The 27,775-nt window shown below is 42.4% G+C and overlaps 1 protein-coding gene across 5 annotated transcripts in view; it reads left to right on the top strand.

The window, feature by feature from the left end:
- Positions 1-4,281: 4,281 nt before the first annotated feature.
- LOC144693215 (neurolysin, mitochondrial-like) overlaps positions 4,282-27,775 on the top strand; it is a 38,220-nt gene continuing 14,726 nt past the window's right edge. The window contains exons 1-9 of one of the 5 annotated variants that reach the window (XR_013579495.1): positions 4,282-4,531; positions 8,821-9,074; positions 11,395-11,543; positions 13,965-14,072; positions 14,322-14,424; positions 18,067-18,227; positions 20,364-20,499; positions 22,433-22,799; positions 26,871-27,072. Coding sequence is in view for 3 of the 5 variants with exons in the window: in XM_078562830.1 (XP_078418956.1) it covers positions 4,359-4,531; positions 8,821-9,074; positions 11,395-11,543; positions 13,965-14,072; positions 14,322-14,424; positions 18,067-18,227; positions 20,364-20,499; positions 22,433-22,799; positions 26,871-27,072 (1,653 nt within the window). In the remaining 2 variants the exon portion in view is untranslated. Of the gene's footprint in view, positions 4,532-5,852; positions 5,991-8,820; positions 9,075-11,394; positions 11,544-13,964; positions 14,073-14,321; positions 14,425-18,066; positions 18,228-20,363; positions 20,500-22,432; positions 22,800-26,870; positions 27,073-27,775 lie in introns of those variants that run through there. The other 4 variants (XR_013579499.1, XM_078562830.1, XM_078562819.1 and 1 more) reach the window with 4 other exon arrangements.

The following is a 27,775-nucleotide window of genomic DNA, read 5'->3' on the forward strand; positions in this document are numbered from 1 at the left end:
TAACATTTTCCCCTTGACAGATGTTAAGCTAACTAAATGCTATTCTATATAGATGTTAAGAATATAGATATTATAAAAATATAAGTCTTTCTTTGTTATGTTGATTGAGGGATCTATATTGGCCAGGGCACCAGTGAAAAACTCCTCTGCTCCTTTTTGAAATAGTGTCATGGGGCTTTGGTGTAACATCTCATCAGGCCTCTCTCAATGCTGCACTGGAATATCAGCCCTAATTTTTGCGCACAAATCCTGGAGTGGAACTTGAACCTGAAACCTTCTGACTCAGAGGAGAGAATGATACCAATATGAATGATGCATAAGTCATAATTGCTACTGAGCAGCTCTGAAAAACTAATTTTAGACATCCGAGTGCCACGCCCTCCATTCAATGATAACAGTCCTATAGATTTTTAAACAATAAAAATTAATTTTTATATGTTTTGTTTAAAAGATATGTTTATGATACTTTAGCTTCTACCTTAATCCTATATGTATATCAAAACCTTTATTTTGCTTTCTGCAAATTGATTAAAAACTGAAGGATAATCCTATTTTTGCTTCCTGATTTGCTGTTTGCTAGAATACATCACTCTGAATGGCTGCTCAGCCAGCTTGATCTGTTTCTGGACACCAGGGATCACTTAAAGTTGGCATCTATCACAAAAAATCGAAGGAACTTGCTGTTTGATTCAATCAACCAATCATTGGGACATACAGCCTACCTCACATCACACCGGCACTGAAATTCATGCACAACGTTGCTTAATTGTGGGGTTGGCAGAATGTCTTTTTGGATTGACAGCGGTACTCTGTTAGTGGGAATTACTACTCACGTAGCCATAGCTAAGTGTCCAGCCTACCTTAAATTAGCCTGGAAAAGCAAAGTTTCCCAAAAATTTGAACAACACATTAAGCAAGTTGTTTCATGCAACGACTATGCAATGGCTATGCGAGTGGTATTTTCCACCATACATCCTAAAAATTGGCTGATCAAATCAAACAGCATGTTTCTTCGGTTGTTCGTAATAAGCAAAGTGAAGATTGTATCAGCCTATGCTTTCAAAACCCAAAATGTTTCCTGTTAGATGTGACTCCGTAATTGAACAGCACTTTCTGAACAATTCTGAATGTGCTAATAGTTACAATAACAACCAATTTAAGGTAATCAGTCGAGTTTGTAATGTGGTTCATTTACATTTGCTAGAAGCACCACACATTCATTTGCAGGGACCCATTCTCTGCAAGCAAAATGAATATGATCATACTTCTGCCTTTTTTTGAAGCATGTTGAGCCTATAATTCCCAGTTGCTTTCTCCATGGCAACATCTCGGCCAATCAGAGTTAACCTGCCAACCAATTAGCACCCTTTTGTCCAGTAGTATAAATTATAGTGATTGTTTGAAATTTGGCATTCTTGCATTTGCCCTGATGAGTGCAAGACAAAAAGCTTCACAACATGTCTCTCTTTTCAGCAATGTCATTTCACTTAAAGTCATGATTTTAACGAATACAACTCAGGCTTTAAGTTTGGAATTACTGTAGTCATTTGAGCGAATGTGAGTTAATTAAGGAAAGCCAACACGAATTTGTTAAGGGAAAGTCATGGTTTAACGTATTTGTTTTGAGTTTTTTAAGGAGGTAACAGAAAGGGTAGATGAAGGTAATGTGGTTGATGTAGTGTACATGGACTTCCAAAAGGCATTTGATAAAGTGCCACACAACAGACTTATGAACAAAGTTAGAGCTCATGGAATAAAAGGAACAGTAGCAATGTGGGTTTGTATTGGCTGAATGACAGAAAACAGAGAGTAATGGTGAATGGCTTTTTGCGGACTGGAGAAAGATTTATAATGGGGTTCCACAAGGGTCAATGTTAGGTCCCCTGCTCTTATTGATAATAGTTTAGAGACCTAGGGCCAGATTTTTGTGGAGCTGGAAAAACCACTTCATGGACCTTTAAAAATGGTGAAATAGACCCAGATGTGGAAGTCCCGCACCTATTTCCAACAGATCTCATTTTTGTTGGTAGGTCAAAGGGGACAGGGCGTGAATCACACAGGAAGGAAACTCGAACTCAGCAGGGTCATTTGAACTTAATGCTGAGTTCAAACAGATCCCCTTTTGGCTGTTGCAAGTGCCTTAACCCGCAGTGTGAGAATCAAAAATTGATGGAATAGATGTAAATGCTCTTGAAGGGCAGATAAGGTCTGTTTAACTGTCATGATCTGAAGTTTTTTAATTCCCCAAAAACTGACTTTTTTAGTGATTGTTAACTAAAATAAATTTGCAAATGGCATGAAACATGGAAGTATTGTGAACTATCAGAAGGGTGACAGGAGACCTAACACCGACCCTTGCGGAACCCCATTATAAATCTTCCTCCAGTCCGTGAAAAACCATTCACCATTACCCTCTGTTTTCTGTCACTCAGTCAACTGTACCCATATTGCTACTGTTCCTTTTATTCCATGAGCTCTTAAACTTCAAAAGGGCATAAACAGGTTGGTGGAACAGGTGGACAAGTGGCAAATGAAATTTAATGTAGAGAAGTGTGAAGTGATTCATTTTTCACAGAATCACAGAATTGTTACAGTGCACAAGCAGGCCATTCAGCCCATCATGTCTGCACTGGCTCTCCAAATGAACAACTTACTAAGTGCCATTCTTCCACCTTCTCTCCATAACGCTGCACATTGTTCCTTTTCAAATAATAGTCTAAAGTCCCTTTTTAATGCTTCAGCTGAACCTGCCTCCAGCACACTCTCAGGCAACACATTCCAGATCTTAACTGCCCGCTATGTGAAAAAGTTTTTTCTCATGTCACTTTTGCTTCTTTTGCAAATTACTTAAAACCTGTGTCCTTTTAATCTCGATCCTTTCATGAATGGGAACAATTTCTCCCTACCTACTCTGTCCAGACCTCTCATGATTTTGTATACCACTATCAGATCTCCTCTCAGCCTTCTCTAATCTATCTTCATAACTGAAGTTCCTTATCCCTGGAACCATTTTCCGCACTCTCACCAATGCCTTGACATCTTTCCTACAGTGCGGTGCCCAGAAATGGACGTAATACTCCAGCTGAGGCTGAACTACTGTCTTATACAAGTTCAACATAATCTTCTTGCTGTTGTACACTATGCCCCTATTAATAAAGCCTAAGATACTGTATTTTTTTTAACTACTGCCTGAGGTTTTCTGGCCCTGCCATGGCAGGACCCGCCACAAGGGGTGCGGATGTCCAGCCAAAGTCCATTGACTTTCGGTGGGACTGGACAATCAGCAGTTTGGAAAATCCCACCCGTCTGCACCTGCCTTGCCACCTTCAATGACTAATGCGCCTATACACCCAGATTCTTCTGCTCCTGCACCCTCTTTAGAATTGTGCAATTTATTTGATATTGTCCCCATGCTCTTCCTATCAAAACTAATCACCTCACATTCTCTGTATTGAACTTCATCTGCCACCTGTTTGCCCATTTCTGTACTGCTTCAAATGCCTTTGGGAGTAAGAGCAGGTAGGAAGAATAAGGAGAGGCAATGTTAAATAAAGGGTACAATTCTAAAGGGGGTGCAGAGCTGTTCAAAGAGCATGTGGGATCTGGACTTTATAAATAGGGGCATAGTGTAAAAAAGCAACAAAGTTATGATAAAACTCTATAAAGCAATGGTTCAGCCTCAAGTGGAGTATTGCAATCAGCTCTTCGCACAACAATTTGGGAGAAATGTGCTGAAAAGATTCACAAGAATAGTTTTGGGATTAGGAACTTCAGTTACATGGATAGATTGGAGAAGTTGGGGCAAGAAAGTTGAGGGGAGATTTGATAGGTGTTCAAAATCATGAAGGGTTCTGGACAGAGTAGATAGGGAGAAGCTGTTCCCATTGGTGGAAGGATCGAGAACCAGAGGACACCGATTTAAGGTGATTGACAAAAGAAGCAATGGTGACATGAGGAAAAACAATTTTGATGCAGCGAGATCTGGAATGTGCTGCCTGAGAGTGGGGCGGATGCAGATTCAATCATAGCTTTCAAAAGAGAATTGGAATCTGAAGTGGAAAAATTTGGAGGGCCATGGTGGGGGGGGGGGAAGGCAGGGGGTGGCACAAGATGAATTGCTCTTGCAGAGAGCCAGCATGGACATGAGCCGAATGGTCTCCTTCTGTGCTGTAATCATTCTACGACTCGGTCTGGGTGACAGTGCAGCAACTCACCGCCACCTCCCCCCCCACCCCTCCCGGAACACGTCAGATGCTTTTTCCACTGCCCGCCTGTGAGTGTCCCCCTTACTGTGCACGCTTCCTCTGGGGTGCATGTGTCTGTAGGCTGCCTCAGCCTGTGCTTTCTCTCTCCCTCTGATGGCCCTCTGTCTCACCCTTTGTGCCCAGACCCGCACCGCCCGCCTGCTGCTGCTGCTGCGCTCGCGGCCGTTCACACAACGTTCTAGAGCGGCGCGTCACTGGGCGGCGGCGCAGGCGCACTCCCGCAAGCCGACCGAGGAGCCAGCGATTCGGTATTTCGGGACGAACCGGTGAGTGCGGCGCGGCTGCGCAATCGTTAACTTGCGCTGCTGATCTCATGTCTCATTGCAGTGGGTAAGGGAGGGAGGGACGGAGAGAACAGTTGTGGCTTATGAGAACAAAAAAGAAACTTTTGCCACATGTAACAGGTTAACTGATTGAGTGGTAACAATTTGTTGTGAAGCGTGCGAATCTCAAGGCAAGGGCACAAAACACTCATTGCTGGAGGAGGTGGCACTCACTACCTTGGATTGGGGTGGAGGGGGTTCCTCAAGCAAGGAATACCAATTTCTGGCTGCAGAATCGGGATTCTGAGTCTGAGCCTGGTTCACTACTGCGGGCCCATCATCTGTTGGGAAGAATTCACTATTTGCTGCCACATAGACAACAGCTTGCATTTTATCCAGCTCCTTTGGAACTGGGAAGTACCCCAGGTTCTTCTACACAGAGGCTGAAGGAAAAAATTAGATGGTCCACTGCCCCTCTCTCCCCCCCCCCCCGCCCCGCCAAAGATATTGGAGCGGCAGGAGGTCAAACCTGAAGAGGAGGGCTTTAGGGAGGGTTTTAAAGGTATGAGACACCAAGCCACATGAGGAGATGTTATCAGATGACCAGAGGCTTGATCAACTGGATAGGTTTTAAGGAGCATCTTAAAGGAGGAAAGTGATGTAGGGCAGGAATTCCAGAATTCCAGAGCCTGGGGCCTACGCAGCTTAAGGCGCAGCCGCCAGTGACAGAGCAGTTATGATTCGGAATGCACAAAAGGCCAGAATTACAGGAGTGCAGATATCTCGGAGGGTTGTGGGTAGGAGGAGATTACAGAGATAGGGAAGGGCAAGGTTGTGGAGGGATTTGAAAACAAGGATGAGAATTTTAAAATCAAGATGGTGCTCCATCGGGGGCCAACACGGGACAGTGAGCACAGGGGTGATAGGAAAACAGGGTTTGCTGTGAATCATAACATGGGCAGCAGAGTTTTGGATGACCTCAAGTTTACAGAGGGTAAAGTCTGGGAGATGAGCCAGGAGTGCATTGGAATAGTCAAGTCCAGGGGTAACAAAGGCATGGGTGAGGGTTTTAGCAGCTGATGAGCTGGGGGCCGTGTCAGGCCTGTTTTTCTTACCTTTTGTACATATTGGCCTGGATTTTGTGGTAGGAATAACAGTGAGGCTGTTTATGTTTGTTTATTCCCTGTCATTTGAGTCCCTTTAATGGTCTTTTTTTTCTCTTCTATCTAGGTTTCTGTCATGTCATCTCCATTCCTTACATGCCTGTTTGTTTATTCACCTTTTACTCCTGTGCTCTCATTATCCTGTACAGTGATGAATTAACACTATCAAAAATTGGACTCCAGCACTATTGGTTCAATACCTAATGCTCTTCATTCAGTTTCTCTGAATGCCTTCTTCATTAAGTCAGCCTTACCTGCTTCCAGATCGCGGATGCACTGCCTAGTTTTCCTCTTTCCTAGTATGTTTGCATTTTTCCCTCTTCTGTCTAATATACTTCTCAGTCTGGAGAGCCCAGCACATCAGTGCAAAAGATAAGGCTGAAGCAAAGACTAGGGGCCCTGACAATATTCTGGTAATAGCACTTAAGACTTGTGCTCCAGAACTTGCCATGACCCAAGCCAAATTGTTCCAGTAGAGCTACAACACTGGCATCTACCTGGCAATGTAGAAAATTGCCCAGGTATGTCCTGTACACAAAAAGCAGGACAAATCCAACCCAACCAATTACTGCCCCATCAGTCTACTCTCAATCATCAGTAAAGTGATGAAAGGGGTCATCAAAAATGCTATCAAGCGGCACTTGCTTAGCAATACCTGCTCACTGACGCTCAGTTTGGGTTCCGCCAGGGTGACTCAGCTCCTGAACTCTTAACAGCCTTTGTTCGAATATGGACAAAAGAGCTGAACTCCAGGGGTGAGGTGAGAGTGACTGCCCTTGACATCAAGGCAGCATTTGAACGAGTGTGGAATCAAAGAACCCTAGCAAAACTGGAGTCAATGGGAATCAGGGGGAAAACTTTTCACTGGTTGGAGTCATACTAGCACAAAGGAAGATGGTTGTTTTTGTTGGAGGTCAATCATCTCAGTTCCAGGATATCACAGCAGGAGTTCCTCAGGATAGTGTCCTAGGCCCAACCATCTTCAGCTGCTTCATCAGTGACCTTCCTTCCATCATAAGGTCAGAAGTGGGGATGCTTGCTGATGATTGCACAATGTTCAACACCATTCGTTACTCCTCACATACTGAAGCAGTCCAAGTTCAAGAAGGCAGCTCACCACCACCTCTTGAGCAACGAGAGATGGGCAATAAATGCTGGGCCAGCCAGCGACACCCACATCCCATGAATGAATAAAAAAGTCTCTTTTTTTCTGAGTCCAGACTGTTATGTTCTCCATCCTTTCTAACAGAGAATAGACTGGTTTCATCTCTGAGAAGGATGGCTTCCTCACCAAACTATTCTTTGACTCTGTCTGCAAAGCCAAGAATGAGCAACAAAAAAGCAGAGGTGGAGATAAGACAGGAAAGAGATTAGGAAAGGAACCCAGAACTCCCGTTTTGTGATTTTGCAATTGTTATATATTGCGATATCACATTTCCTCAGTGGCCCTGTGTATAATTGATCCATGACAGTTAGTCTGTCTACATTTCCACATCCAAGTAAAGAATGTAAGAGGGAAGAAAATGCAAAGTAAGTTTAATTGGGCTGTAGTTATTGGAATTTGTACAGTAACTTTTATAAATTGTGAATGACTGATTTAGGACCAATGGGATTGATTAACCTTGAGATTGACTTGAAGGCTTTGTAAATGATCAAGATATTTTAGGAAAGATTTGTACATCTTTGAACTCATTGTTCTTCATACTATGAAGACCTGTTTCACTTAAACATTTCTGAATATTTGCCCTGTACTTTTTTGTTGAGACAGCAAGACTATGAAACATTTTCTTCCATTCCTTTAATTAAACAGGAGGCTCTGCTGCCATAGAATAGTTCCCTTGAATTGAGAAATTGAAACTTATTAGATGCGTGTTGCTGAAGCTTTTCATCTTGCACTCAGGACAAATGCAGGGATGCCAAATTAAAAATGATCACAACAATTTATGCTACAGGAGGAAAGGATGCTGATTGGTTGTCAAGTAGACTCTGATTGGCTGAGACGTTACCATGCTGTTCTCTGCAAACAAAAGGAATATGTTCAAGCCGTTGGCCTTTTTTGAATTACCCGGGAGCTTGGGGAGCCTATAGTTCCCTGTCATTTTCTCCCTGGCAACACCATCATGTTGTGATCATTTGAAATTTGGCATTCTTGCATATGTCCTGTTGAGTGCAAAATGAAAAGCTTTGGTAACATGTCTCTCTTTTCAGCAATAATTGAATTCTGTACAACCACGTGACTGATTACTAGATACAGTTTGTAAGCCTGACTGTTTAAAAGAAAGGTTTTGTGTGGCATGAGTGCACTGTTCCACGTTGTAGAACAAAGCTTAGATTTTAGTTTTAGATTTTTAGGAAAAAATCAGTTGATAGCAGCTTTGTTGTTTAGTACTGACGAATTTACAATTGTTTTTCTGCTCTATTTGGCTAATTATGTTTAGTGTATTAAGAAACAATTTTTTGTGACAGGAGTTAAACTAATGAGCTCTACTATCTCGGATTCCTTTTTAAAGCCAGTGGTATGGGATAACTTTTAACAACTGTAGTTCTTTCTCTTTTCCTCTGTTATGTGATCGTGCAAGGAATCATGAGCAGCAGAGCTCAACCTTGTCAGTGTTTGGAGCCAGAGCAACCACATGACTATCTTAGATCAGTCAGATCACATTGTCTCCCACACTGGTACATATTTTCAGGGGACGGCAATGGATTGCAGTCAAGAGTGAGAGGTCTGATTGACTTTGCTTTTTAGCAGTCTGATTCACTGAGGGAAATTGTAATGGTTTCTAGATGTTGTGCGATTTTCCGGATCAGCAGAGCCTTACCAGGACCTAGGAACTTCATGGCCTATCAGGATCAGTATCACACCATGAATTTCATTTACCTGCTGAACCATTAAAGGAACATTGCTTTATATGAAGCTGCTCATATCAAACAAAAAGGTAATGCATATTTGAGTAACAGAAAAATATTAAGGTCTAGGTATATTATATACCCAGCATGCAGGATGACAAAATAGTTCTTTCTCTGGGAGGTTGCACAATTTAAATTTATGCAGCCCAATGTGTTAATTTTTATTGCAAAACTGAACAAAATGCTTATCCATTCAAAATGTTTATTTTATTTTTCTAAAAGGTTGTGTTCACAGACTTACTCCACGGTACCTTCAGGAACAGGAATTGTTCTTGACTCTCAAATAAATTCATCAAAAGTAATGGACATGAACAAGTTGCGATGGAATTTAACACCAGATCAAGTCAAATTTCAGACAGATGCTCTCATTTGTAAAACCAAGCAAGTGTATGACAGTGTTGGAGCATTAAATATTGAGGAAGTCACATATGAAAATACATTGAAGGCTCTAGCAGATGTGGAAGTCGAATATGCTGGTAAGTCATCAGAGAATAAATAAGAATGTTGTGGCTGAGTTTGACGGTTTTTTTTATTCATTCATGGGATATGGGCATCGCTGGTAATGCCAGCATTTATTGCCAATCCCTAATTGTCTGCGAGAAGGTGGTGGTGAGCCACCAATTGAATGCAACTGAGTGGCTTATTAGGCCATTTGAGAGAGGTAGTTAGCCATATTGCTGTAGGTCTGGAGTTACACATAGGTCAGACCTGGTAAGGACATGAGATTTCCTTCACCATAGGACATTAGTGAACTCGATGGGCTTTTCCAACAGCCCAGTAGCTTTGTGGTCAATATTACTGATACTAGATTTGTATTCCAGTTTTTATTTAATTAATTGAATTTAAATTCCTAGATGCAATTATAGTTCAAGCCTTTGGATTACTAGTCCAGTAACATAACCATAAACGTCAGAAATGGTATCATATGGTTGGGCAATTTGTATATTTTAAAACCATTCTGCCAATGTACCATTGCCATCAAGAGAATGCACTTTGTCTGGGTCTAGCAGCTGCCCCCTGCACAGTGCAAGGTTCACAGAAGCCATGTCATAAGACATATTCCCTCGATTTTTATATCATTGATATACAAATGTCCATAAATGGGCAATTCTACCCCTGTCACCCCTGTACTATGAACTAGGGCAAGGGACAAGGAGGTTGGAAATGCAATAGACCGTGTCCGTGAGTACTTTACACAACCCACTTCAGATTCATTGAAAAACAAGTGAAGTGTGCAATCTCTATACTAATGTCTATGCTGAAAATTGGATACTTTTCTCTTTCCAAGCATGGGGCTTGCTAGGTAGAAGAGAATAAGGATTTTAAAGGACAGGTGAGAGAGCTGAAACAAGGTGAGGTGCTCAGAGGAGGACATGCTATCACAGGAGCAACCAGGGTGAGAATTAGTACACAGGGCCACACCACATCTTGGTGCTTTGGATGGAGCAAGTGGAAGTTACGGCTAAGTGGGTACCTTTTTATGTTTTCCTTCAGGATCTCTACTTCAGCTTAACAAATTCTTTTCATCTATCTCCAGATTCTCAAGGATAAACTTCTATCTCTTTAAATATTAAAGCCCGCTTGCCCATCAAGGGCACGAGCAGGGTTTTCTATCAATTTCACTTTCAGCCCATTGGTTCAGGTGATTAAAGTTCCTTATTTGGAGGGATGTCATTCTGGTGGCCTTCCTATAGCATAAGAGATCCCAGTTGCAGGCATTGATTACCCCTTTACACAGTTCTTCAAGGGTGGAATTTGTCTGAAACCTAACCTGACGTTTCTTGCCAAAAGTTACACTTCCTATCACTTAGGATATAATAAGATGGTTAAGTAATCAATCCAACCAACATCGTCTCAACATCATACCTGTAATGATTGAATTAAGCTTTCTATATGGACCAATTCATTCTCATAAATAGGTGCTAAGACATCTTAATAACAATATGATTTATATGGTGAAATATAAAGTGCTTGTACACAAACCGCCCCTGTGTTATCAATGTCAAAGGCTGTTTCTTAGAAGTTGCCTACTTAATCATGCAGTTGTCCTAGTTTCCTGAAGACAACTTAATTTCCACTTTCTTCTGCGCCATACAATGGACCCTATGACATAAATCCACCAATAAGTTTGCTCACCTCCAGGAAATTCTGGGCCTTGGTGTAAACCTTCTAGTGGTAAAGTAATAAATGGCATGTCCTATAATGTCATTCCAATCATATTACCTCCTGTAGCTGGTTGGGATGGCAACCATTAGGTAAAACAAAGTTTATTTTGGAGAATTAAAGCTTATTCCAGCAATGCAAAATATCACTGCATATTAAAGTGCTTTTGCTAGAGATGCAATGGAAGATTATCTTATTCAGCTTTCAGAATTACATGATAAAACTCTGAAACTCTTGCTAATTCCTTGTCGTACTTATTGTTCTTATCACGCACTCGGTTTAATGTTACTTAAGCTGAGCCTTAATTAACTTGCTGTTGATGAATTAACTTAAGGCAAGGGTTGTCAAGGTCTCAATTTTCATTTAATCTATTAAACTGGACATAACTAATTTTAAATTTGGTAAAGTGATCCTTGTTTTCCTAGCTAGCAGCAATCATTACATTTCAAGTTTTATGTGAAGAGCTGTGAGGTAATAATGAACTAAATAAACTTAACTCTTCTTGATCACCCACTGCTCAAAGTCAGGTTGTAGAATATATTTTTTTCACTAACTTTCTTCCTAAACTACGCTACTAGTATCCATTTCAATATATACAAAAACACCATAATCCGTCTTTCCTTTCTCTTTCAGTGGATTATAGCAATCTGACGTTTCTCAAACATGTTTCTGAGCACAAAGATGTGCGTGCTGCCAGCACTGAGGCAGACAAGAAGCTTTCAGAGTTTGATGTGGACATGTCTATGAGAGGCGATGTGTTTCAACGGATTGTGGCTCTACAGGTGAAAGCTTTGATCAATATTTTAAGCACAGCAACAGCTGTCCCCAGATTTCAGTTGAAAGGTACAACCTTATTATATCTTAGTAACTGAGGGAAAGTGATCATTTTCTTACTTGAAGTAAAAAAAATTCACTTGCTCAGTGGGAACACTGTATCATGTTACTGCCTAGAAGCATGGATATAAAATGGTCAGGTAGAAACCTGCGGCTTACTCAGTTATGCAATCAACGGCCACAGTCTTTATGGACAGACTGTGACTCATCAGCGGGATTGGTGGCTTAAATATCTAAGGTGTCAGGAGCAAAGAAAAGGTTAATTACCTCAATGGGGCAAGAGGATGAACATAATGGGTACATTCATTCAACTTTTAATCTTAATAAGCTATGTTATTTTATCAAGTAAGAGTTAGTCCAATTACTAAGCATTACTATATTTTTTGACCCTGATGTACAATGAGGTTATTGCGTTAGCACACTCCAGAATAGCAACTGCTAAAATGAAGGAAGGTGTTTTATCAGAAACACAATCAACTTAAGAAAATGGCCTATTCTGCAGTACAGCATTGACCGCGCTAAGGGTAGTTCAAGTCGGGGAAATTTCTCAATTTCTCGGTAGGGCCACATCAGCCTCAATTTTCACTGCGAGGAGGCAGGAGCATGGTAGATTCAGGCCTGCTGACCCCAGAATCAGGTTATAGGCTGCCAAGGAGGCGGGAGAGTGCCAAGGCGGACTGGTTAGACAGCCTGCCTCAGTTCTCTATGACTTCATCGCAGTTGTTTTAGAAGCTGTTAGGCTCTCTGGTCCTCACCCCTTACATCCCCTCAGCACCCCCATGTCACCCCAACAGTCCCTCCATGCCAACCCATGCCCTGCTCAGATCCCCCATGACCCCTTATACCCCTTGCCACCTCCATAACCACTCACCCATCATCCACCGTGGGCGCCATGTGGAGATGAAAAAAAATTATACTTTTAACAGTCAAATACAGTTGTCACTCACAAACTTGATAGTGAATAAACTCCCATTCATGAAATCCATTCAAAGCTTTTAGATCTCCTCAAGTCTTCACTTATAACGACAAACTTCTTCTGAATAGACATCAAAGATAGCTAATTCTTTAATAGCCTCTTTAAACTCCAATCAAGCTGTAAACTCAGAACCCCCTGCTGAAATTGCTGTAGCTTTCAAAACTCAGCCAAGCATCCATAATGACATAATAAGCCCTTGGGAAATGTCAGTAAAGAATTTTTATTGAAACTGCATGAACATAAAGTAATGTTTTTTCTAGCCTACACCAGATGACCTGTCAATCAAAGTAGTCCAGCTGTAGGTATTTTTGTTAACTCTCACTGACAGCCTAAGCCTGTTTTCTCCCAAGTTTAAAGAGCAGGGTATTTAAAAACTTCAAATTATGACACTTAAACAAACCTTATCCACCCTTCAAGAGCGTTTCTGTCTATTCCATCAATTCATGACTCCTGCCCTGCAGGTTAAGGTCCTTGGAACAGCCAAAACGGAGTCAGTTTGAACTTGGCACTAGGTTCAATTGGCCCTGCTGAGTTTGGGTTTCCCTCCTGTCTGAATCACGCCTCATCCCGTGTCCCTGCCAACAAAAATTAGACCTGTTGGAAATGGGGGCAGGATTTCCACATCTGGACCCCACCTGCCATTTTTACAGGCCTGCGCATCTTCCTAACTCCACAAAAATCTGGTCCTAGGTGTCAGCTGTAACTCAGTTGGTAGCACTCTCATTTCTGAATTAGAAGTTCAAGTGCCAATCCAGAAACCTGACAATAGTGTGAGGATGCTACACAGTCAGAGGTGTTATATTATGGATGAGACATTAAACTGAGGCCCCCTCAGGAGAATGTTAAATATTCATGACGCTATTTGAAGAAGAGAAGAAGTCCCTGGTATCCTAACCAATATTTATCCCACAGTGAACATCACTGAAACAACTGATCTGGTTATTATCACATTGCTGCCTGGTAGACCTTGACTGCCACATTTCCCATGTTACAACAATGACTACACTTTAAAGCGCTCCATTGGCTGTAAAGCACTGGGACATTTCGAGATTGTGAAATCCGCTGTATAAATGCAGGACTTTTTATCTTCATTATATGGTGTAGTGTGAGTACACAATGCAGAGTTATACCTTCTGCTTGCACCACTTCTCTAGTTGGACAAAACAGAGCTCACTGCTTCCATTTTTAAAAGCACAAGCAGAACTTGCCCATCGCTGGACAATTTTGAAGTTGAAAGGGCTTACTGCCTTGTTAGCAAGTGCAAGTTACTTCCACTGTGTTGCTGTATTTGATATAACTGCATTTCTTGCATCATTTTTATTTGAACTCCCAACCCGCACCCATCCCAGTTTTCAAAATCTGAAATTAATTCCTGCTTTATGCAAAACTACAGGAAAAGTGTGATCCTGAGGCCCTGAAGCCAGAGGCTAAGCGATACATGGAAAGACTGCTGAAACTGGGAAGAAGAAATGGATTGCACCTCCCAAAAGAAATCCAATTAGTAGGTTCAGTAGTGTGATTCTCTTCCGTATTACATACAAAGAAATGAGTTTCAATTATGTTAACATTCCAATAGCAATATAACATTGGGTCACTGGAGCCATCTGGGATCATGTGCCCTAGCTTTATACAGATGGACAACTACTGAGTTCAGTAGATCTGTGATACAAATGTAACAATTGCAAAAACATCTATATTGCTCCATGTTGGATAACATTGGCTGACATTTTATCCTTCTTGTATTGCTCAGGAACTCAAAACCATCAAGAAGCAAATCAGCGAACTCTGTATTGACTTCGACAAGAATCTCAATGAGGACACTACTGTCCTTTCGTTCACCAGGGATGAACTGGGTATGAACCATGATTCCTGACATGCGTGGGTAACTTGCATGTATATTTATTTTGGTGAGAAATCTTACTCTGCTTGGAGTAACAAATCTGTCTGGTACACAGTAACTGGATGCTTATGGCAAGATTGCTTTCCAGGTCATTTGATTTAACGTTTCTATTTAGGATTTGTACTTAGTAAATATGTAAGGAAGAGAAGTAAGTCTTATAATGCTGCACTAAATTTTCTGTTGCTGTTTTTGGAGGTGAACTGTTGAAATAACTCAGCCTAACCATTTTTGGAGGAAATTAAAGAAATGCAGGGAGATAAATGGACAAACCAAATAGACAAAGAAAGAAAGCAAATTGAATCGATAAGTAAATAAAACATATTTGTTTAATGTTACTTTATTACACAAGATGTAGCAATATACTGTACCGAAATTTAATTTTGCTGATATATTGAAAGTTTTAAAAGGATGGATCAGTTCCAAAAACAATTTAAGTGACATTATGTTGAAGAGGAGAAAGTCTTCACTCCTGATTGCTATTTAGTAAACCCCAATAGAAAGTTTGCGCATGTAAAGGGTGGACAGAATCAAGCTCAGCTCTGATAAACTTTCTTCCCATGGTTGACTAGCCTGCAATAAGGCTTACACCTAAAGAGTTGTTGTTTCAGAGAGATATAACCTGGTGACTGGCTCCTGTGGAACAGAAACCCAGCAGGGAGGTGATGAGGAAAAAAAAACAAGTCAAATGAAATGTTTCCTCTGCAGCTATGAAGTTTCTAGTTTTCTGTAACCATCTACATATATTAATGGACATTGATTTGGGGATAAAGATGTAAATTTCAAAGAAGTTATTAATATGACTAAAGATGCAGTTAACTACATCACTCATGACCAAATACCACAAAAGCCCATTATTAGAGGGTAAGTTTGGTTTAATTTTTTTTTTATTCATTTGAAGCCAGTTAACTCAGTTGGCTAGATGGCTAGCGTGTGGTTCAGAACGGGTTCGATTCCCATTCCAGCTGAGGTAGACTCAAGGAGAGGCGATGGTGTAGTGGTATTGCTGCTGGACTAGTAATCCAGAAACCTAGGGTAATGCTCTGGGGACCTGGGTTCGAATCCTACCACAGCAGATGGTGGAATTTGAATTCAATAAAAATCTGGAGTTAAAAGTCCAATGATGACCGTGAAACCCATGCGGTTCACTAGGAAATCTGTTGTCCTTGGTAGCACTACTGGCGAGTCCTAAATGGCATAGCTGCTAGACTGAGTCTGTGGCAGGTGGTGAGGGAACCAACAACAATAACAATCATCCTCACCAGCCTGCCGCAGATACTTCTGTCCATGACACCGCACAGTCATTGTGAAGACGAAGTCCTGCCTTCACATTGAGGATACCCTCCATTGTGTTGGTAGCACTACCATCGTGCTAAATGATGATAAGCAGTGCTATTTAGCAACTCAAGACTGGGCCTCCATCAGTAGCAGCAGAATTATACTCATAACCTCATGGCCTGGCATATTTCATTACCATCTCTAAAACAGGACTACTTGCGTGCTAGACAGAACTAAGCAATCCCACAATCAACAGATCATATCTAAGCTCTGCAGTCCTGCCACATCCTGTCATGAATGGTGGTGGACGATTAAACAACTCACTGGAGGAGGCGGCTCCACAAATATCCCCTTCTCAATGATGGAGGAGCCCAGCACAGCAGTACAAAAGATAAGGCATTTGCAACAATCTTCAGCCAGAAGTGCTGAGTGGATGATCCATCTCAGCCTCCTCCAGAGGTCCCCAGCATCTCAGATGCCAGTCTTCAGCCAATTCAATTCACTCCACGTGATATCAAGAAACGGCTGAAGGCACTGGATACTGAATAGGCTATGGGCCCTGACAACATTCCGGCAATAGTACTGAATAGTACTTGTGCTCCAGAACTTGCTGTGCCCCTAGCCAAGCTGTTTCAGTACAGCTATAACACTGGCATCTACCCGGCTATGTGTAAAATTGCCCAGATAATGTCCTGTACACAAAAAGCAGGGCAATTCCAACCCGGCCAAATACCGTCAGTCTACTCCATCATCAGTAAGGGAAGGGGTCATCAACAGTGCTATCAAGCAGCACTTGTTTAGCAATAGCCTGCTCACTGATGCCCTGTTTAGGTTCCGTCAGGATCACCCAGCTCCTGACCTCGTTACAGCTTTGGTTCAAACATGGACAAAAGAGCTGAACTCCCGAGGTGAGGTGAGAGTGACTGCGCTTGACATCAAGGCAGCATTTGACCGAGTGTGGCATCAAGGAGCCCTAGAAAAACTGGAGTCAATGGGAATCAGGGGGAAAACTCTTCACTGGTTGGAGTCATACCTAGCACAAAGGAAGATGATGTGGTTGTTGGAGGTCAGTCATCTCAGTTCCAGGACATCACTGCAGGAGTTCCTCAGAGTAGTGTCCTAGGCCCAGCTATCTTCAGCTGCTTCATCAGTGACCTTCCTTCCATCATAAGGTCAGAAGTGGGGATGCTCGCTGATGATTGCACAATGTTCAACACCATTCGTTACTCCTCAGATACTGAAGCAGTCCATGTCCAAATGCAGCAAGACCTGGACAATATCCAGGCTTGGGCTAACAAGTGGCAAGTAACATTCGCGCCACACAAGTGTCAGGCAATCATCATCTCCAACAAGAGAGAATCCAACCATCGCCCCTTGATGTTCAATGGCATTACCATCACAGAATCCCCCACTATCAACATCCTGGGATTACCATTGGCCAGAAACTGAATTGGACTAGCCATATAAATACTATGGCTACAAGAGCAGGTCAGAATTGTGCAACGAGTAACTTGCCTCCTGACTCCCCAAAGCCTGTCTATCATCTACAAGGCACAAGCCAGGAATGTGATGGAATAATCCCCACTTGCCTGGATGAGTGTAGCTCCTACAACACTGAAGAAGCTGGACACCGTCCAGGACAAAGCAGTCTGCTTGATTGGCACCACATCCACGAACACTCACTCCCTCCACCACCGATGTACAGTAGCAGCAGTGTGTACCATCTACAAGATGCACTGCAGGAATTCACCAAGGCTCCTTAGACAGCACCTTCCAAGCCCACGACCACTAACACCTAGAAGGACAAGGGCAACAGATAGATGGGAACACCACCACCTGGAACTTCCCCTCTAAGTCACTCACCATCCTGACTTGGAAATATATCACTCTTCCTTCATTGTTGCTGGGTCAAAATCCTGGAACTCCCTTCCTAATAGCACTGTGGGTGGACCTACACCATATGGACTGCAGCGGTTCAAGAAGGCAGCTCACCACCACCTTCTCAAGGGCAACTAGGGATGGGCAATAAATGCTCAGCCAGCCAGCAAAGCCCAAATCCCATGAATGAGTAAAAATAAAACTTGGGACCTGCCTCCTCCCCCTGTTCCTGAGAGTTTAATGGTAAACCACCACTGGCAAAAATGCCAAGAAAATAGCTCAGGGTGAAGTATCAGCAGACAACGAGCCAAGGACCTGCCTTCGGGCAGAGCGCACATGATAACGATGATGTTTTTTATTCATTTACGTTCAGATCTAAATTTGTTCTGATAATCCGCTTTGCTATGTACAACTGTAAAATTAGTTTGGCTGCTTCTCATAGGGGGCCTCCCAGATGACTTTCTTGATGATTTGGAAAAGGCTAGTGATAATAAATACAAGGTGACCTTGAAGTACCCTGACTACATGCCCATCGTTAAAGAGTGTTATGTGCCTGAAACCAGAAGAAAAATGGAAGCAGCTTTTAATTCTAGATGTAAAGAGGTATGACAAAGTTACAGTGTCACAAACAGATTGAATAGATATTAATTTCTATAAATCTATTTCAGAGTCTAAGCACCTTGGGATGTTTCAGTATGTTAAAGATGCTATATAAATATTAATTGTTGTTCTATGTTGCAATCACTGAACTGATTCTTTAAAAGGACGATTTTGCTGGTAAAATGCTTGAATTTAAATTGATCAAAAGTTCATTGCTTTTAGAATCTAGTGAGATTTTATATTTTTACTGTGAAAATTGAGAGTGGAATCTACAAAAAAATTGCAGATCTGTATTAAACAGTGAAGCTTGGGATAGTGCAGCTTATAATTAACAGGATTTTTTTAAGTGCCCTGTCTGTATAACATGTGAATGTCACAAGTTTTCCAGTTCATGGAATTTTATCTGACAGATTTCATACTTAGCCTTAATCTATTTATGGCTGTTACCAGTGTGGCAGCTGGTCATAAAGATCAATTTAACGTGCAGTAATTTTAGTTAGCCTAATAGGCTGTAGGGGAAGCTTCTGATTCTTAAAATAAAAGACTATTTATTACTATAAATTACCGGGACAAGTCTCAGCCTATGTTAGACTACGGGATGGAATGCACTGCTGTGTACTTAACCCTCCATCTTGAAACAGGATGGCAGACTTGTACACTTCAGCTCCTGCTATAATTGCATCTAAAAAATAAAAAGAATAAAATAAAAAGAACAAAATTAAAATAAAAGACTATTTATCGCTATTGATCACTGGGACAGGTCTCAGCCTATGTTAGACTATGGGATGAAATGCTTTCCCTGCATTTTGAAACAGGATGGCAGACTCGTATACTTTAGTTCCTGATGTAATTACATCTATTCTCAACCTCAATGGAGACCATAATGCCATATATTAGATTGGCTTTCGCTTCCCTCTCTCTCTCCCCTTCTCTTGCTTCAAACCACAAATTCCTATCTCTATAATCTCCACAAGCCCTTCAAGCCTCCGTGACCTTTACACTCTTCCAATTCTGACTTCTTGTCCATTCCCCTTTTTAATCACTCCACCATTAGCAGCCGTGCCTTCAGCTGCCTTGGTCCTGAGCTCTGGAATTCCACACTCCCTAAACATTTCCACCTTCCTCTCCTTCTTTAAGATGCTACTTAAAGCCTAACTCTTTGACCAAGCCTTAGGTCTCCTGTCCTAATATCTCCTTGGCCAAGATTTTGCCCTCGTCGGCCGGGGTGGGCGGGAGTGGTCGGGAAGCCGACTGCCACTCGTGATCAGGCTGCAACCGCAATTTCATGCTGGGGGGCCAATTAAGGCCCACCCAGTGTGAAACGCGCGCTGCAGCGTTCAGTGCTTCCTGTGGGGGGGGTGGGCAAGTGGGGAACTTCGCACAGGCGCGAGGGTGCGCACAGGAAAAGCATCCCCGAGGCAACTGAAGATTTATGAAAATAAAAAATAAAGAATTTTAAAATGTTACAAAACATGCCCCCTCATGTGACTCTGTCACACGACCAAGGACATGTTATTAATGAAAAGTTAACATTTTTATTTTATTTTTAATTGCTGTTGGAATTAGGTCGTCCCGCCCTTGGATGAGGTTTCCTAAAAACACTTGGCCTTTTCGCCTGCCCGCCAACTGTGAGGTTGGGCGGGCAGCAAAAAATTACATTTAATTGGGACTTTAATGGCCTTAATCGGCCTGTTCATTGTCGGCGGGCGCGCTGCTGATTCCTGCGCATGCACGCCGACTGAAATATCACGCAAGTGCGCGATGATGTCGGGACGATCGCCCAACATCATCGCGCGTCATTTTACACTCGTTCAGGTCGGGCGCACGCTCACCCGACAAGCTAAAAATTCAGGCCCTTATGTGGCTCAGTGTCAAATTTTGTTTAATACTGCTGTGAAGCTCCTTGGGGATGTTTTACTATATTAAAAGGTGTTGTATAAAAACAAGTTGATTTTCAAAGGATCACTCTGCAATGGATCCATGGGGATTCAAAAGGAAATTTGAAAGAAATTCTTTTGATGGCAGACTTTTTTTTAACCACTGAATATCTTAAAACTTGAGAAAGAAAACTCAAATGTGCTTCTGGAAACTCTATGAAGTTAAAACAATGGATTAATTCTCATGGTATTTTATTGGCAGGAAAACACAAGAATTCTTGAAAAGCTGATTCCACTTCGAGCAAAGGCAGCGGAATTACTGGGCTTTAGTTCACATGCTGACTTCGCACTTGAGATGAACATGGTCAAAAAAGTGCAAAATGTTGTCAAATTCTTAGGTGTGTTCCTTTAATTAAAATTTCACAGAGTACTGAGATTTAACATTGTTTCTAAGAGGTATTCTTCAGCAAACAAATGGAATTTAAATTATCACAGGCTGCCCACTAACTTGCTGATAATATGTTTGCCTACTTCTCTTTCCTATTGTTGTGTATACTGAAGTGACAAGTGTTTGCTTTAGATTTAAAGTTCATATCAGATAGGTAGCACAGTGTGCAAAAGCAAGAAGAGTGAGCAAATAAGATCACTGGCTGTAAAGCCAAATGAGCAGAGTACGATCTGGAGGAGAAATTCTTAGTTTGTCCAGAGTCCAGTATAATTTAGATTACTGTCTATCGTTTCTGGTCACCATATTATCAGAGAGACATCCAGGTATTGGAGAGGGTGTACTGAGGGGCAACTAAATTGATAGGTTCGGCACCCAAGTCACAAAGAGAGGCAGCAGAAGTTGGAGAAGTCTCAGAAGTTATTTTACTGAGGGCAGAATTTTCTACCTTCCGGGCGGGCGGGCGGGCCCGACCCAATCTCCGGTGGGTGGGGAACCGATCCCCGCCGGAGAAGCGGGCCCCGTCGCCATTTTACATGGGCGAGCCAATTAAGGCCCACCCAGCATGACGTCCGGCGGGTGTGTGGGCGGGGGGGAATCCCCAAAAGCGAGAGTGCGCTTTTTCGCCCATGCGCACGAAAGAGCGCACATCTCCCTGAGGCTAAGTGCTGCCTCAGGGAGATCGCTGACAGTTCTAAAAACATTAAAAATGGAAAAAAGAATCCTTAACATGTCCCCCTCATGTGACAATATCACATGAGATGGGACATGTTCATAATCTACACTAAAACTTTATTCAACTTTTTAAATCCCTACATGAAACCTCATCCCGCTGGTGGATGTGGTTTCATGTTTTTTCTATTCCCCGCCCCCTGCTCGCCGACGGCAAAATTCAGCCCTGAGTGTTCAAATTCCTAATGAGTATAGACAAGATTAACAACAATAACTTTGCACTTGCAAAATACATTTAATGTAGAAAAACATTGTAAGGCACTTCTCAGAGGCATAGTCCAGAAAGTGGCTACCACACCAAAGAAGGATCTATTCGGAAAGGTGACCAAAGGTTTGGTCAGAAAGGTGGATTTTAAAGAAGGTCTTACAAATATGGACGAGGAGGCTGGAAGGGTAAAGAGGGTAGGGAACAAACTCATTAATGGGACTTAGGGTTCTGAAGGTACAGCCAGCAGTGGTAGAGAATAGTAAACGGGTTTACGATAGGTCAGAGAAAAAGATCAGAGGGATGAGGCTGTGAACAGATTTAAACATGGATTCGAATTTTAAATTTGAGGCATTGGGTGGACTGTGAATATGTTGAGCATAGTTTTAAATTCGACACAGGCACAACCTCAAATATAGTGAAGGGAATGTGAAAAGAAAGTTTAGATTTCACTATGCAGTAGGCAGTAAGTGTAAGGAAGGCTGATTGGATCAGAAAATACCAGAGATGGTTGGATAAGTACCTGGAAAAAAATGTATGAAAGATATTGTGGGATGTGATATTTCCAAGATACTGAGAGGGATTTGGCTTTTTGAATTCTGTACATTCCTGTTTCAGCCAGTGTATTGTGCTGCATTTATCTTGCTGGAAGTGTTTCTGCACAACAGAAGCACATGGTGGGAATTCAGAAACAGCAGACCACACATCTGCAACCTGCATAATTTTTGTCTGTTCATTTAATAGAGGGGAAATATTATGAACTACGAATCTAGCAAGCTGATCTTCACACCTGAATCTTTGATGAACGCTCCTACTGCACAATGCTCTGCACCAAGAATGTCAGTCCATGATATTTATCCTTGGTACGATAAGCAAAGTGGTTGGAGTGCAGTATAATTTACAATCCGAAGTCAAACTTGTAATTCATTCCCTTACTTTTGCTCTACAGACGAATTATATCAGAAATTGAAACCTTTAGGTGAGGAGGAAAGGCGATTCATTTTAGATTTAAAGAAGAAAGAATGTGAAAAGCGTGGATTCAAGTTTGACAAGAAAATAAATGCATGGGATATGCATTATTATATGGCACAGACTGAGAAAATCAAATATTACATTGACCAGAATTATCTGAAGGAGTTCTTCCCTATAGAAGTAGTAACTGCAGCACTAATGAACATCTACCAGGAATTGTTGGGACTGACTTTCCACAAATCAGAGAACGCGCACACCTGGCATGAGAGTGTAACTGTGTACACTGTCCAGGATGCTGCTACGTGTGATGTTCTGGGACAGTTTTATCTCGATCTCTATCCAAGGTATGTCAGTTATCATCTTTAAGTGTATTATCTTGTTGAAATCTTAGCAATTTCAGCCATTAACATCACCATCCCTGGGGCATGTCCTGCCCCACTGCAGGACAGGCCCAGCACAATGGTAAACAGTCAGGAGCAAATGGCCGCAGGAGTCCTCAACATTGACTCCAAAAATCATGAAGATCAAACATGGGCAAGGAAGCTTCCTGATTAGTACCTACACTGACCCTCCATTGATGAATCAGTACTCTTTCATGTTGAACACTACTTGGAAGAAGCACTGGGAGTAGCAAGGGCATAGCGTGTACTCTGTCCATCACCAAGTGTGGCTTAGCAGCACTACTGCCTGAGCAGGCCAATTCCTGAAGGACATATCTGCCAGGCTGGGTCTGCTGCAGATGGTGAGAGAACCAACATGAAAGAAAATCCTACATGATCTTGACCTTTACCTGTCACCAATGCATCTATCCATGACAGCATTGGTAGCAGTGATTGTTGCAGTCATTGTGGAGACAAAGACCCACCTTAATGCTGAGGACGTTGTGTTTTGTGGCACTACCATTGTGCTGAAAGGGATAGGTTCGAAAAATATCTAACAGCTCAAAACTAGGCATTCATGAGCCACTTGGACCTTCAGCAGAAGCTGAATTCTATTCCAGCACAATCTGTAACCTCATGGCCCAGCATTTCCCTCAGTCAACCATTACCATCAAGGCAGGGGAACAACCCTAGTTCAATGAGGAGTGCAGGCAAGCATGCCAGGAGCAGCAGCCGGCATACCTGAAAATTAAGTTCCAACCTGGTGAAGCTACAAGACAGGACTACATGCATAATAGGCAGTGGAAACAGCATGTTATGGACAGAGCTACGTGACCAATGGATCAAACCTAAGTCTTGCAGTCTGATTACGTGCAGTTGTGAATGATGGTGGACAATTAATCAACAACAACAGGAGTAGGCTTCATGAATATCCCCATTCTCAATGATGACAGAGCATAGCACATGAGTGCAAGGGACAAGGCTAAAGCCTTTGCAACCATCATCAGTCAGAGTTGCGGAGTGGATAATCCTTCTCGACCTCCTCCTGAGGTCACTATCGTAACAAAATCCAGTCTTCATCCAATTCAGCTTACTCCAGGTGATACCAAGAAATGGACAAGCGCACAGAATACTGCAAAGGCTATAGATCCCAACAGTATCCCTGCAGTGGAGAAGGCTTGTGCAGTAGCTAAGTTGTTTCTATATATATTTCTATGTATAACTACAACCTAGCAAATACACAATAAAATGGAATGTATTTCCTGTCCGCAGAAAGGAGAAATTCAACATGACCAGTTCCCACTCCACCAGTCTAAACTCAATCATCAGCAAAGCAATGGAAGATACAATCGGCAGCGCTATCAAGTGGCACTTACTCACCAATAACCTGCTCAATGATGCTCAGTTTGGATTCTGCCCGGGCCACTCAACTCCAGACCTTAATGTAGCCTTGGTCTAAACATGGGCCAAAGAGCTGAATTTCAGAAGTGAGATGAGAGTGAGCATTTGTGGCATAATGGAGCCCCAGTAAAATTAAAGTCAACTGGAATCAGGAAGAAAACTTTTCCATTGGCAAGAACCATATCTAGCACAAAGAAATGTTTGTGGAGGTCAATCATCTCAGTCCCGGGCATCCCTGCAGGAGTTCCTCAGGGCAGTATACAAGGCCTAACCATCTTCAGCTGTTCATCAATGACCTTTCCTCCATCATGGTATCAGAAGTGGGAGTATTCATTGATGATTGCACATTGTTTTGTTCTGTTCTCACCTTCTCAGATAATGAAGCACCCCATGCCCATATACAGCAAGACCTGGGCCAGGATTTTTAGGATTGTGGGGTTTCCCTTCCCGCCATCTGGAGAGTCGGTGGCAAACACATCTCCACCGACATTGTCTGCCCCGCAGCGATTTCACGCTCCAATGAGTATTAATTGGCTGCAGGTGGGGCTCCTGCCCCTCGCTCTGGAGGAAGTCCCGCCTTAGAGAGCTGCAGCCAATCTGATTGGCTGGCAGCTCTGTAGTCCCTGCAGCACCAGAAGCTGCAGTGGACAGGACTGGGAATGCATGCAGTCCCCAGAGCCTAAGTCCCAGGATTCCAGGAAGAGATAGGTTTTGGGGGTCTCAGGGCAGGGAGGATAGGGGGAGCCTGTGGGGGCGGACAGTGAGGAAGTGGGGTGTCAGGGAAGAGGCTGGTGGGGGGGAGGAGGGAGGTCCTGCGACTTAGAGGGGTGGGGGTGGAGGGGCACCCAAAGTTAAAAGCGAGCTGCTGATGAAGGCCCCCTTTCCCACCTTCATGCCACACAAGTGTCAAGCAATGACCATCTCCAACAAGAGAGAATCGAACCATCACCGCTTGATATTCCAATCTCCTACTATCAACATCCTGGGGGTTACCATTGACCAGAACCTGAACTGGACTAGCCATATAAATACAGTGGCTACAAGAGCAGGTCAGAGGCCAGGAGTCTTGCAGCAAGTAACTCACCTCCTGACTCCCCAAATCCTGTCTACCATCTACAAGGCACAAGTCAGATGGAATACTCTCCGCTTGCCTGGATGATTGCAGCACCAACAACTTTCAAGAAGCTTGATACCATCCAGGACAAAGCAGCCTGCTTGATTAGCACCCCTTCCACAAATGTTCACTCCCTCCATCACCATCAAACAGTGGCAGCAGTGTATACCATCTACAAGATGCACTGCAGAACTCACTAAGGCTCCTAGGACAGCACCTTCCAAACCCATGGCCACTACCATCTAGAAGGACAGGGCAACAGGTCCATGGGAACACCACCACGTGCAGGTTTTCCTCCAAGTCTCACACTATCCTAACTTGGAAATGTGTTACAATTCCTTCATCTTCACTGGGTCAAAATCCTGAAACTCGCTAACAGCATTGTGAGGGTACCTTCACCACATGGACTGCAGCAGTTCAAGAGGGAACTCATCAGCTTCTCAAGGGTAAGTAAAGGTGGGGAATAAATGCTGGCCTTCCCAGCAAAATTCATGTTGCACGAATAAATTTTAAAAACATTGACTGTCAAATCAGTCAAATAGAAAATATTTGTTCGGAAGGCATTTTAAGACTCAAATTGAATCGACGCAAGACTGAAGCAATTTATGAATATTACCAGAAACTTGTAAATGAACAATGAAGCTGTTGCATTTGCTGTTACTTTGGATCCCTTTTTGTATATATAATTACGTGTGTGCCATTTTTGTGAAGTCTCTCTTCGTAGTTTGTTCTTTCTTTGGTGCCACACACCAATCTTGGCTGAAAGGCCATCAGCTTGCTCCAATACCATGCTAAGTGGCCAGTGGGAATCAACATGAGAATTTGTAGCTCCTTCTCGATGGGAAGCACTTTGCATCCCTTCCTGAAAGAATAGCTTAAGACAGAACACGTGCTCAGATTTTCTTCATGATTTTTTTGACGTAGCACATTGGAAGACTTACGTCACCCCAGTCCCTTACAATTCACATTATTAACATCAACAGTGCAGACATGATGAGATTCTGTATATTTTATGTAAAAAGCATAAAGCAGCTTTATTTGCATCTGACTTACTTGTCAGATGTATATCACCACAATTGGAAATAATGCGGCTTATTACAATCAAAAAGTTGTAATTAGGAAAATGATTATATAATTCATGAAAGTGTCCTATCCCACTTGTGGCTGCAGTATTCAATAAATCTAGTGCAAATGTGAAAAAAAATTTAGGGATGTGAAGAGTTTTGCTGCAATGACTTTAAGATGAGGTTACTTATGTCCTGTGTTATACCACCTTATTGCATATGCTTGTTATATACAATGAAAACTTAATTACGCCTCTGTGAAGTGCCTTCGGACTTTTATGTATATCAAAGGCCCTATATATAAAGACAAGTTATTGTGTCAATTGTAATAATATTTATTCTACTGTAATATCACATAGTAGTGATCTTATGCTGTCTATTTGTTTGATTTGGTTTTGTTGTGATTATAAGATTAAAATGATAAAGTCAGTTGCTCTGTTAATTTTTTTGTTACAGAGATGGGAAGTATGGGCATGCAGCTTGTTTTGATCTCCAGCCTGGATGCCTACTGCCCAATGGAACCAGACAGGTGGCAATATCAGCTATGATAGCAAATTTCACCAAACCAACATCTGATGCTCCCTCCCTTCTCCGGCATGACGAAGTTGAGACTTACTTCCATGAATTTGGTCATGTAATGCACCAGATCTGTGCCCAGGTACCCACTTTACAGTTTTTTCAATCTAGGGTTTGGCCCACCACCCGCCAGCAAAACATTACCACTGATGATCTGGTAATTTAGTCAAAATAAAAACAGAATTACCTGGAAAAACTCAGCAAGTCTGGCAGCATCGGCGGAGAAGAAATCAGTCAACGTTTCGAGCCCTCATGGCCCTTCAGCAGAACTGAAGCATAGTTTCAACAAGGGAGAAATATAAATTGGTTTAAGGTGGGTGGGGGGGAAGAGACACATTGAGGGTGTGGTGTGAGCAGATAATCAAAAGATGTCAGAGACAAAAGGGTCAAAGAGGTGTTGAAGGTGGTGGTCTTTGTCTGAGAAAAGTGCTAATTAAGAATGCAAGACAGGATATTCAAAGTACAGCTCTAGTGGGGGTGGGGTGGAAAGACTAAAGGTTTTAGTTTTAGATTTAAAAATAATGGAAATAGGTGGGGAAAGAAGAATCTATATAAATTATTGAAAAAAAGGCGGGTGGGGGGGGAAAAGAAACGGGGTGGGGATGGGGGGAGGGGAGTTTAAGATCTAAAGTTGTTGAATTCAATATTCAGCCCAGAAGGCTGTAAAGTGCCTAGTCGGAAGATGAGGTGCTGTTCCTCCAGTTTGCGTTGGGCTTCACTGGAACAATGCAGCAAGCCAAGGACAGACATGTGGGCAAGAGAACAGGGTGGAGTGTTAAAATGGC

This window comes from Cetorhinus maximus, chromosome 2, assembly GCF_964194155.1.
Source record: "Cetorhinus maximus chromosome 2, sCetMax3.hap1.1, whole genome shotgun sequence".
NCBI lineage: Eukaryota > Metazoa > Chordata > Chondrichthyes > Lamniformes > Cetorhinidae > Cetorhinus > Cetorhinus maximus.